This window comes from Stegastes partitus, unplaced genomic scaffold, assembly GCF_000690725.1.
Source record: "Stegastes partitus isolate 25-593 unplaced genomic scaffold, Stegastes_partitus-1.0.2 Scaffold2032, whole genome shotgun sequence".
Lineage (NCBI taxonomy): Eukaryota > Metazoa > Chordata > Actinopteri > Pomacentridae > Stegastes > Stegastes partitus.
This window is the reverse complement of record NW_007579763.1, coordinates 95,226-106,954: the sequence shown is the minus strand read 5'-3', so window position 1 is coordinate 106,954 and position 11,729 is coordinate 95,226. Positions and strand designations below refer to the sequence as shown.

Below are 11,729 nucleotides of genomic sequence, written 5' to 3'. Positions count from 1 at the left end.
TATCATCACCTTTTAAGTTGACTTGGCTTATTTATACATTTACTGCAGCAGTCAGTGAGCAAAACTAGTATCATTTTAATAACTCTCTGTAGGTTAACTACTTTATTTTCACTGACAATTTGATACACTGTCATGAGAAGAATACTGATCAAAACAAGAACTTTCAAATATTGAATTTAAATTGTGTTGCTATTATCGTAGCAACTGGACTTGCTTGAGTTCCTTGAAGATGTTTCACCTCTCATCCAAGAGGCTTCATCGGCCTCTCCCCACCCCAGGAAGATGAAACCACATTCACATCTAGCCACAAAAGAACCTAATGAACCCCGTTGTGGCAGGGGGAGCACGAATGACTCGCATAACGAGGGGGAGGAGCAACAAACCCCCAATTGAAACAGAAACTCAGGTGTTAATGGCTCCTTTAGGATATAAGTATCTGGAACTCCCAACTAGTCAGTCAGAACTGATGAAGCCTCTTGGATGAGAGGTGGAACATCTTCAAGGATCTCAAGCAAGTCCAGGTGCTACGATTAATCTACGAGAATAAAAACAAAAACCACTTTGGATTGTAGTTTATCTGCAGTCTCACCTGTAACCTTTGCTTCCGTTCTTGCTCCTCTTGCAGTCGTCGCCCAGAGTCGACTGAGCTCTGGCCATCCGGGAGCACCGAGCCTTCCTCTCGCCATTGCTCTCCCCTTCTCCTCCCCCTCTCCCCCTCCGTTCTGCCTGGGCTCCGTTGGCCAACATCCCGTTTCCCTCCTTGGGTGGACGATGGGAGTGATGGTGCCGGTGGCCTCTCTCGTCGCCGGCCTCCTCCTCAGGTGATCCGGCCGGGTGGTGTCGGTGTCCCTGGCCTCCGTTTCGGCTCTGGCTCCTCTCCCCTCTCCTCTCCTTGTCGCCGTTGTACTCCCTCCCTCTGCTGTGGTGGGCGTGGTGCCTCCCTCCCCGGCCCTCCCCTCCGTCCCCGTTCCTCTCGCAGTGGCGGTGGTGCTTCCTGCCGTGGGTGTGGAAGGTCTCCCCGTCCGGCCGCGGGTCTCCGGCTTCCTCGCGGCCTCCCTCTGGCGGGTGCCGGCTGGGCTTGTCGCCGTTCCTGGACTCCACCATGAGTGGCCGGTCCAGGTGGGTCTTCATGTCGGGGTGCAGGTGGAGGGCGGTGGACATGCGGAGGCGCTCCTCGGGGTCGAGCTCGTTGAACAGGGCCTCGCTGCTCGCCCTCAGGTTGTGCCTCCTCAGCTGGTTGGTCCTCTGCTCCCACACTGACATGGCTTTAGCCGAGCGCTGCTGCTCCTTGCTGCAAACACCAAATCCACAGAAAAACATCATGTGACAGTGAAAAACAACACAAGTCAAGCTTTACATTTATCTTGTTGTATGAGGTTAGGGTGAACATCGCAATCCACGCTTTCATCCATAGCCACACCATCTTCTCCACACAGTTTTTTTTAATTGAATGATACTCACCAAGCCCCTAATGAATAAATAAGACAGAACCAGGTCTATGGATGCATCAGCACACATGTCCACCATGGTAAAGCTTTCACTTACCATGAGTGACTAATACATGGAGAAAATGCTTAAATCCAGCATGAAATTAGCTCATTAGGGTTCTCAAGATGGTTAAAATTCCTCCTGTTAGGATATGACCTGGTCCTTCACACTGAAATCTCTCCACATGGCTTTGATTTGAAGCAGAAATTTAATATAAGAAACCCTGCAAGTCTATAAGACAATATTAAGGTCGATGGTGTCGAAAAATAGCAAAACATCTGCAGTAATCTGCTCATTTTTTTCCTCATAAAGACGTTCTACTCTTTGGTTTGGACGGCAAAAACAAGCAAAGGTCAAATCCTCTCTGCAGTGTTTTCATACGCTGCTATTCAAAGCTTCCTCCTCTGATGAATGTTTAAACTAAAATCAGGCTTTTTGTTGAGCATAAAGCTGCACGCGACCTTCTACAAACTTCGTGCACAAACTCAAGGAAAACTTGCTTCGCTAAAGTAAACTCTCCAACACTCCAAAAGTTTGTAATTAACTAGTGAGTAACAAAGACTAAACTACACACATATACAGTCATGACTCGATAATCCGACCCTTAACAATCCAAAACGTTGCTATCCGACAAGCTTTTAGGAAAAACGAACAGAACCCATAGAAAACAGCCTTAACATACCGACAGCCTTGGATTCCGACTCCGACATGACATTTTATGTCACAAATCAGGATAATAGTGTATTATCTGACTGAACAGATTGGCTACGTTCACACTGCAGGACCTAATGCTTAACTTTGATTTTTTTTTTGCGAAATCCGATTCTTTTGCGAGTTCGTTCATATTTCCAATTAAATGCGACTTGTATATGAGCTGCTGTGTGAACGTCATACGACCCAAAAGTGTCCCGCATGCGCAGAAGAGGACACGACGACATCACATGCAGCGAGCATGCTCAGTGTTTATGGAAGTAAACACGGATGGCAACGGTGGAGCGTATCCGCCACTCCCCCGCCACCACCGCTGCCACCTGATGGTGGAAACAGAACTGTGACCACTAACGAAACTGGCATCAGCAGCCTGTGCGTTTCGGCCGCTTCCAACCCGTCGGAGCGCTCCCCCGGGGTGGAAGTGGCCAGAACATGCACAAACGCATCGGTCAATTAGGCGTGAAATCCAGCGATGCGTAGTGTTCTAACAATACACTAGCTATGATAACAACTATAAACAATGAATATTAACAACAAATTACCCTTCAAGCATCAAGCCCTCCTTTTATCTCGACCTCCCTATCGACAATCCGACAGCTTGCTATCCGACATACAAGAAGGTTTTACATTCAGTGTTGGATTATCGAGTCACAACTGTATTTCATCCATCCTCGGATCTCCTTAAGACTGTGAGGGACATTTTCCAGGCCTGATTTCACCACATATGTGTAGATCAAAGGCCCCTGATGCCCTTTGAGGCTCCTACTGCTGGAAATTATTGCAAAACTTGAGGAGAAAAGTTCAGTTGAATTTCGCTTGATGGTGCAACCCATCAGAAATTCCAACAAAACCACAATATCGCTACACCTGGACAGTTTTAAGCTCCTGTTCTTGTTCCTTCTGCTCATTTTGGCTGCAAACCTCAGTAAGTCTGACAGCGACCATGTAGATCTTTTTTTTTCAAATTCAGTGCGACACAGGTCATGTGTAAATGGGGCAGGCAGGAAGAAAACATGCTATGATGTATGACCATTCCTCGCATTCTGTGTAACTTTTCTTTAAGCAGAACAACAAGCCGACTCCTGAGACGAAGATGGTCTGAGGTCACACTGATGGACGAAACGTGACTTTTTCCTAACAATCCAAAACACAATCAAAAAAGTCCTTTGTTGTGTTCGCGTTTCCATCTATCACGTGTGAAGGTTTCGCATACTGTCCCACGTTTGTGCACAGTATGGCTTCGGTTTAGCTTTTATGGGTTAGTCAAGTTAGTTCCAATCGATCAGCTGTACCTCGAGATACGTCGGGCGGGAGAAGAGTAGACTGAATAACTCCTAAAAGACAGACAGAAGACATTCACAGACAGACAGGTAGCGTTCGCATGGTTGCAGAAAGGAAAGCCAGAGATTTTGTGATTAACAAACCGCATGCACACTGAAAAACACACAAAAAAAGGGCAGTTCTAGGCTGATGTTAGTGCTGTTTCTAAGTCAGCTGGGACGGCAGCAGCTCACTGGACACTCATACTGTCTTTAAAGCGATGGCAAACGGACCAGAAATGTCAAACTGCCTGCGGTGATCGCAACACTCAGAGGAATTAAACATTTATAGACAAATTATTCACATCAGAGAGCAAAGATGGATTACTGCAGGCAGCAAACACAGATCAGCCGCAGCCATCGACGGCCGGTTAAAGCTGCGGGGAAACACAACTGTTTACCGATTACACTCAAAATTACACCCACACCGGCCTCACAGCGCAACATGTGATGGTGTTTTTCTGCCCTCTGAGGCATTTCGTCATGATATTTTATTTAAAAGTATAAGAATCACAAGTACATTTCACTCTACCAGCTATGAAGTTGTGACAACTTATGGAGGTCCAGAGGAGGAGAGAGAACAGAGAGGAGCCGAGAACAGGGCCAGAAGGTGAGGAGGGCAAAGGGAGGGATCAGGGAGAAGACAGGAGGACGGAGAGGAAGGAGGAGTGAAGACGAAAGGAGGAGGATATTGTAACAGAGAGTGATAACTCACGGTGACTGAATGCTGTTGACGGACGACCTGCGAGAGAGTGCATCTCGATTTTGCTTTACAAAACTGTACATGCAGAACAAAAACAAAAAGGAAAAAAATGAGACACAAATGTGAAGGGGACAGGTGGACGGCCGGTCTGTCCGTCCACCTGTCCCCTCCTGCTTCACAGTAAAGAACTGATCTGTGCGGCAACAAAAGCACGTCTGTCAGCAGTGACATTTTCGTGACAAAAAACTGTTCAGGAGTTTCATTCCAAAACAAGAACAGAATCAAATTTAAACTACTAATAACTTTACGAGTACAAATTCAGTTCATAGAGGCTTATGTGGACTTTAAAACCATTTCTAGTCAAGATTCTTTGATTCGTTTTGTCATGAAACCCTGAGTTTCTCCGAAACAGAGCACAGAATACACATAAAACAGTCATTTCAAAATAAAAGCAGCTGCTTACGAGCTCGCTCACTGGAGTTGTAACACACTGTTCAAAAGCACAAATTAAAATATCCGGAGAACACTGAAAACAGAGGGTCACATAATAGCAGTAATAACAGAGCAAAAGGGGGATGACATCCAGTGATTTATAGCTGATCATCTCCTCCAGTCGAACTGACCTCGTTCTCAGTGAGGACGGCGGCAATTAAAGAGCGACTCGGAGACGATCGCTTTGTCAAGTGAGTGAAAGGAAGAAACCGCATGAAGGGCTGTGCAGAAATGTTCAATTAGCTGCTTTTTGTTTTGTTGTTTAAACGAAGCAGATCAGTGTCAAGGAATAGGACACACTCTAACTCTGAGCTTTACGGCTATAAATCACTGATGAGTTTGGGAAAGCTCCAGTTTCACACCACTTTTCTAAAACGAGGCAGCATTCGGAGGCGCAACACGTCTCCTCGTTAACACAGGAGCTGTCAGTCAGCTGGTGGTGGTGGAGAGGCGGCCGGGCGAAGGTTTGAGCGTGACAGGAGCCATCCATTCTCATAAAGACATCACTGTCATTATCGTGTTAGAAAAACTCTGAACTTCTGACAGCTGACGTTAAGTTTCTCCTTCATCTTGTTCGTGTAACTCTCTCGTCTTTTTCCTTTGTGCTGCTTTGATCTTTGTTCATCTGCTTTATTTTAAAATTAATCCTCAGAATAAAAGAAAAATTATTATACTGAGGTGGATGCTCAGGTTGAAGATTTAAAACCTATTCAGGACTTTCATGTTGCCACACATAGAAGGTCTTTCGGGGTCCACTGGACCCCAAGAAAGAATATGTGCAAAATATTTGCTGTTATTCTTTACAGACTTTTATACTATGTTAAACACATTTTCTGATTAAGTTGACGTACTGTTGGCTCCAAATGAATGACAAATGTCCCTCTTTTTATATTGAAAAAAACATCTTGGGGTCCAAAAGACCCCAAAAGTCCTGAATAGGGTTAAAAACCTTTGGACCTTCTAACTCTGTTTAAAAAGCCCCCAAAAAATAAAAGCAAAAAAGCCGTAAAAATAGAAAGAATAATCAGATTTTATGATGATCCTTGAATTACAGGTGACCTGTGGCTCCGTCAGAAAAACGAAACTAATCTAGAGCTTAAATCATGATAGTTAATTAAAACCATGGTATGTTTCTTTAAAAAAAAAAAATTACTGTTCCCCACAATTAAGAAGTAATTAGTGACTCAGCTGTGACCAACAGTCACTTTACAAAAACGAACAGATGTTTAGGCTGAACTGCAGGCAGTGCTTATTGTGTCAAAAATGTTAGTATAATAACTGTAATACGTAGAGATTTTTCCACTGCTGGAAATATTGTTGTTGTGAAATAAATAACAAGAAATTCTATTTTTAGAAATTTGTTATGCAACTGAAAATGTACTCTTTGATTTTTATTTATTTATTTTTTATTTTTATTTTTATTTTTTTACATGAATTTTGCTCTCATATGATGTAATGCTACAACACAGTATTGATGGTGTTTCCCCATAATTCACTGGTTCCTAAAGTGGGGACTGCTGGGTCATGAGACATCCAGAAATCCAATAAAATAAAATAAAAAAAGGTCAGAGGAGCATATTTTAGCCATTATCGTCACATACATTTTTGTAAAAAACTGAGCCTGTTGCTGCTACATACTGAATGTTATCCAAGACTACAGTTTACAATCTGCTACTAGGCTGTATTAAAATATAATGTTATAATGGTTGTCATGCTGTTGTGTTTTGGGTTTTTTTGTCAGATGTTAAAAAGTCGTGTAAATCCCCGGGCCTAACTGATACGTGTGAAGAAGCAAATAATGGCACTTTAATGCAGGAATCTTCTGTTATCAACATCCAATGAGCCAAAACTTGTTTAATCTGGTTTGCATTGCGCAGGAAACGTTTCTAAAGCAGTGGAACAACCTGATTGTTCAAACGCGGCGCAACTGCTTTAAAAATGAAAAGTCAATTTGCCAGCATGTTGCAAAAAAATAAAAAAATAAAGCAAAAACCGCTGGTGGAAACTCACACGTGCTGCTGAATGAAGCTTCCTTTAACTGCCTATAGGATTAAATAAACAAGGCAACAGCACAGGAGCCTTCTCATAACGGGAGAAGACGAGGATACGCAAGTCAAACACGATACAAATACAAACATCTGAGAGGGAAGAACAACACGCAGAGCCACATGTGTTTCCAGCGTTGTCGGAAACTTACGCAGCGATGGAGATGTTGGCCGCAGACATCGGGCTCACTTCCTTCACCTCCAGAGCTTTCTGCAGGGCCAGTTTCTTATTGGCTGCTTCCTCCTGCTCCTCCTCATCCTTTAACGTAAAACACATTAAGATTGCAACAGATGTGCACGTGCGACGCTTTTCTCAGGTTTTGCAGTGATTCAGCGCAAAGAGGAAACACTCGCTGTGAGCGGGTCCGACCCGGCCTACCTTAGTCAGCTCCTGTGCATTGGCGAGGTTGTCGACAGCGATAGCCAAGAAGACGTTCAGGAGGGTATCTGAGTAACACTCAGGAGAAAACACAGCAGGACAGGATCCAACGATAAAATATGCACAGTGTGTTTTCTATCATGCAATGAGCAGGGATGTCTAGTCAGTCTGTCATCAGGAGCAAAGTCAAAGTGAACTTTATCGTCAATATCTCTACATGGGCAGTCCGTTTCTCCGAGTCCCTTAGTGTACAAAAAAATAAACTATAAATAGATATAAAGATTATCAAAACAGCGCAAATGGTACAGGATCTTATTGTGCCACCTTATGACCTCTTTTCAAGTCTAAGAGCTAATTTCTAACTGGCCCGAAATACTCAAAACTGCACATTTTTGTGTCAACTGCTAAGATAAGAACTCTTATTTCAGTGAATATTTAGGAGCTCAAGAGGCAACCTAACTTCTGAGGAGCCGCCAGGTGCTCAGACGGAGACAAGAACACTTATTTTGCAGGAAAAATGAATTGATGTCAACGAGCTTCTTGAAAATCCTGCAAGAGTTCTGCTATTTTTTGTGCAGGATGCAGATGAAGCCACGTGTTCGTTTTGCAACTCGGTAAAAAACAACCAAGACGGACACGTGAAGACACATTTAGGAGCGAAAAATGAATTTATACCAATGAAGCTCTTGAAAAATCTGCAAGAATTATTCAAGTGTTTGTTATGCATGATGCAAAAGAAGACACATGCAACTCTGAAAAGTCTGTCACTGCTAATCATTTCAAACTTCGATCGCTCGTGCAGCTCCTCAGATAATCAGGTTACGTGTTGAGTCACGTCTGTATCTGAATGCTAACAACGCCGAGATGTTTCACCTCATCGCTCCCTTGAATGCAGGATCTGAATATGCAGTTAAAAATGCAGATTCAGGCTTCCTGTGTTTCATAAGTTACAACTAGTCGTGTGCAGGACGGGGCTTTCTGCATCATTTTTCTCCAGAATTACTCCAAAATTGCAACTTGCAATTGCGTAACGTCGAGGAGTTTACAGGGCTTAGTGAGCTGGTGTGCTCAGGCTGCAGCAGGAACACAGCGTGAAGCTAAATCTGAGCCAATTGAACAAACTAAGTCCCTCGACGTTTCACCTCAAACAAACTAAACTGCGTTTTGTCAGTTGGATTTTTTGGCAGCGTTCTACTTCCACGGTGCGTTGGAATCGAGCATCACGCCCTCCACGTCTGCCTCCTCTCACAGCCTGTCTGGGTCGCTGGCCCTGATTGCAGGAGTGGGAACAGATGTGTTGGATTCAGGCCACCAGCTGCCATTCATCACCGGTGCTCCAGCAGCACATGCACATCTACGCTCCGGCTGTGCTGCAAATCACAAACTTCTTTTCTTTTTGCTCTTAGTTGCATTTACAAAGTTCAGACTTGTTGCATGCTGTATGCACACATGCTACTTCTTTCCCCCTAAAGCCTATCCATCGCAGAATCTGGTGCAAAATGAGACGACATCCTGGCATTTTCTGGCTTCTTGCGTAATAAAATTTCAAGATCTTTTTTCTGGTTTGCTATATAACATGGTATTTAAATGGTCAAGTCTTTCTATGTCCTCCCTCACTGGATCCACTCAGCTTCCTCTGTTCTTTGGACTAAACTCTGCCTCTCATTGGCTCTCCTCCTCAGGTGTCGCCTCGGGCCCGCTCACCTGCAGCCTGAACCTGCCCTCAGCCCTCGACTCCCACCAACTCAGCTCATTATTCTTCTTCAAATTATCTGTCTGCTAATAAACCAGACTTTCTGTTGGTACTCCCAGTCTCTGCACTTGAACTCTCTCTCTCTCTCTCTCTCACAACACCAAACGAATTCTGAGTATTTGAGGTGTGAGTAGTAAAAGTTGCAGTTCAGTGCAGATAAAAAAATAAAAAGAGAAAAGTGGTTTGTTTGTTTTTTTAAATCCAGTCAAAGTGTCCATATAGTGTTTTCTATATGTTAGAGGACACATCATGAGCGTCTCCACCTTAAAACTCCTGTGGACAATTTTATAATTACAGATTCCCAAAACTCCAACTCGTAGATCAGAAGCGAGTTTTCTCGTCCTTCCTCTGCCCCAATCAGCTGATGACTCACTAATGCTTCACTATTAATAGTCTACTGATGTCAAAAATAATAATTTATCAGTCAGAGGGACCAGTTTTACTTTAATACTTTAACAGTATTTTGCTGCTAATACTTATATATGTGCCTTGACTTCAGTAGGATTTGTCATGCAGGACTTTTACATGTAACAGAGTGTTTTTACTTTGCTGTATGAGTACTGATTCTAAATTGTCCGTAGGTGTGAATGTGAGTGTCCTTGGTTGTCTGTCTCTAAGTGTAGCCCTGTGATAGACTGGTGACCTGTCCAGGGTGTCTCCTGCCTTCACCCTGAGTCAGCTGGGATAGGCTCCAGCCCCCCACGACCCTAGTGAGGATTAAGTGGTCTATAGATAATGGATGGATGTATTAGTACTTCTACTTGAGTAAAGGCTCTAAATATACAGATAAAAATACAGATTCAGGCTTTCAGTGTTTCTGGATCATTTTTCTTCTTAAATTACTCCAATATTGCAACTTGCAACTGTGCAGATTAACAGAGTTTTTACATTGTTGGTGAGCTGGTGTGCTCAGGCTGCAGCAAGAGCACAACGGGGAGTTAAATCTGAATCATTTTCAGGCACTGAGGGGTTATTTTTACAGAAAAAAAACATCTAAATATTGAACTTGAGATGAGTTTTTCAGGGTTTTAAAACCATTTTCAAACGGTTCTTTCCAGCTCAACACGTTGCAGCTTCATCTTGAGGATACAGTTTCCGAAGAGCGTGAGGACGATGAAGTAGATGGAGGAGAACATGCCGCGGCGGACGCCCCCCTGAGACTCGATGCCGTGGTACATGACGGCGTTCCAGTCTTCGCCGGTCAGAATCTGAGGAGAGACGCAGAGAGACTCAGGCGGGTTGTAAAAAAGCACGGCGCAGAATGAAATCGCCTTCCAGAGCGCAGGGTTATGAGCACAGACTAATTGAAGGATTATCAGTGAGCTCATTAGGGCACAGGAGGCGCACAGAGCAGCCGTTCCCTCTAATTAAAACCGCCGATAACCAACTCTCCTTTTTTTCCCCCGAACCGTTGGTTTTCTCTCAGAAAGCGTCTCACCTGGAACACGGTGAGGATGGCCGCCGGGAAGGTGTCAAAGTTCGTCGTGGGCGTCTCGTCTTCAAAGTTAAACCTAAAAGAATGAGAAGAAAACAAGATTACAAAGAGGAAAGAAACAATAGAAGTGAAGCTCCAGTCGGGTCCTAATGGGATCTACCTGCAGTTCAGGAAAAGCATGTGGATTAATGACAAGTCAAAGCTCCGACTATCTAAGCAACGGAACATGTTTCTGCTGACGAGAAACATGACGGGACGACATTCACGGTCAAAGCTGCAGCGTTTCTTCTTCGTCTTCGTCTCTGTGAAACTCTTATTGTGGATTATCACAAACACACACCTGCACTTCTATACTTGTGAGGACCGTCACAGACACAATGACCTCCGACGTTAAAGAATAAATCCAGGTTATCATGATTGTGTGCGGTATTTATGAAGTTGTGCTTAAGCTGTCGATATATTTAACATCTTCAGTGGAGGTTAAATCAGATAATAAACACTGGATCTGAGTATAGATCGACTTTAAAACAACAATTGAGCAGTTTTTACTAATTATTTGTCTGATAATATTTCAGACTCTTGGTGCATGTGATGGTTGTTTTGAGTATTTTATCACTGTGACCTTTTGCGTTTTGTTTTCTGGCTTCTTTTTGCAAAACAGATCTTGATCTCAGTGGCATTAATTAAATTTATCTAGCAGGTTATTTGTGAGGGACAGGATGGATATGAGTGAATAATGACTGCTCGTATTCATTGCATTTGCTCTCATTAAGGTTTTAAACTTTCATTAGTATTCAAAAAGAATTTACACAAAATCAATCATTCTATTGTGATTTCAGTATTTTTAATTTTTTTGTTTAAATTTCACCGACTATTACTGTTCCTGACGCCTGAACACTGACACCAACATACTTTATAATACACCAGGAAACAAGTATTTGTCATTACATAAGATATTAAATGCAGTATTCCAAAAGAGACAACAGTCAGACTTCAAAACCAGCAGTGGACCAAACAGGAAAAAACTGCTTTACTCTGTTGCACCAACATGTGCATTATCAATATCTTCTCCAGAAATCTTCTCTTTTTTTATTTCCACATTCAGAGGAATCTGTACAATATCAACAGCACTTATGTTCATTTCTGGTGTATTTTAGTTTTTTTTAAACTGATGTTCCAGATGTTTTGCTGCGTTTAAGGGGCATCTGTGTAAGTGTTGGTGGTTTCATGTCAGCTGCTCACCTCTAAACCTCTTGTCATCTTTGCATTTCTGCAACACTGTCTAGCCGCCTGGTGTTTTTCTCTGCCTGCTCGTTTGCGGTAACTCGTTGTCTTTGCGCTCTGTGGTCATTTAAAAGTGGATTCTAGTAGTTTGGAGATTTCTTGATTTGTGTAACGAGGCAC

At 43.2% G+C, this 11,729-nt stretch overlaps 1 protein-coding gene across 1 annotated transcript in view; it reads right to left on the bottom strand.

The window, feature by feature from the left end:
* Window positions 1-589: 589 nt before the first annotated feature.
* The window catches only part of LOC103373625 (voltage-dependent N-type calcium channel subunit alpha-1B-like), a gene marked incomplete at its 3' end in the record, with an annotated part of 96,041 nt that continues 84,901 nt past the window's right edge, over window positions 590-11,729 (bottom strand). The window contains exons 14-19 of the mRNA XM_008303548.1: window positions 10,329-10,401; window positions 9,981-10,098; window positions 7,138-7,205; window positions 6,911-7,017; window positions 4,234-4,296; window positions 590-1,291 (exon numbers count right to left, since the gene is read on the bottom strand). Of these exons, the coding sequence (XP_008301770.1) occupies window positions 590-1,291; window positions 4,234-4,296; window positions 6,911-7,017; window positions 7,138-7,205; window positions 9,981-10,098; window positions 10,329-10,401 (1,131 nt within the window). The remainder of the gene's footprint in view (window positions 1,292-4,233; window positions 4,297-6,910; window positions 7,018-7,137; window positions 7,206-9,980; window positions 10,099-10,328; window positions 10,402-11,729) is intronic.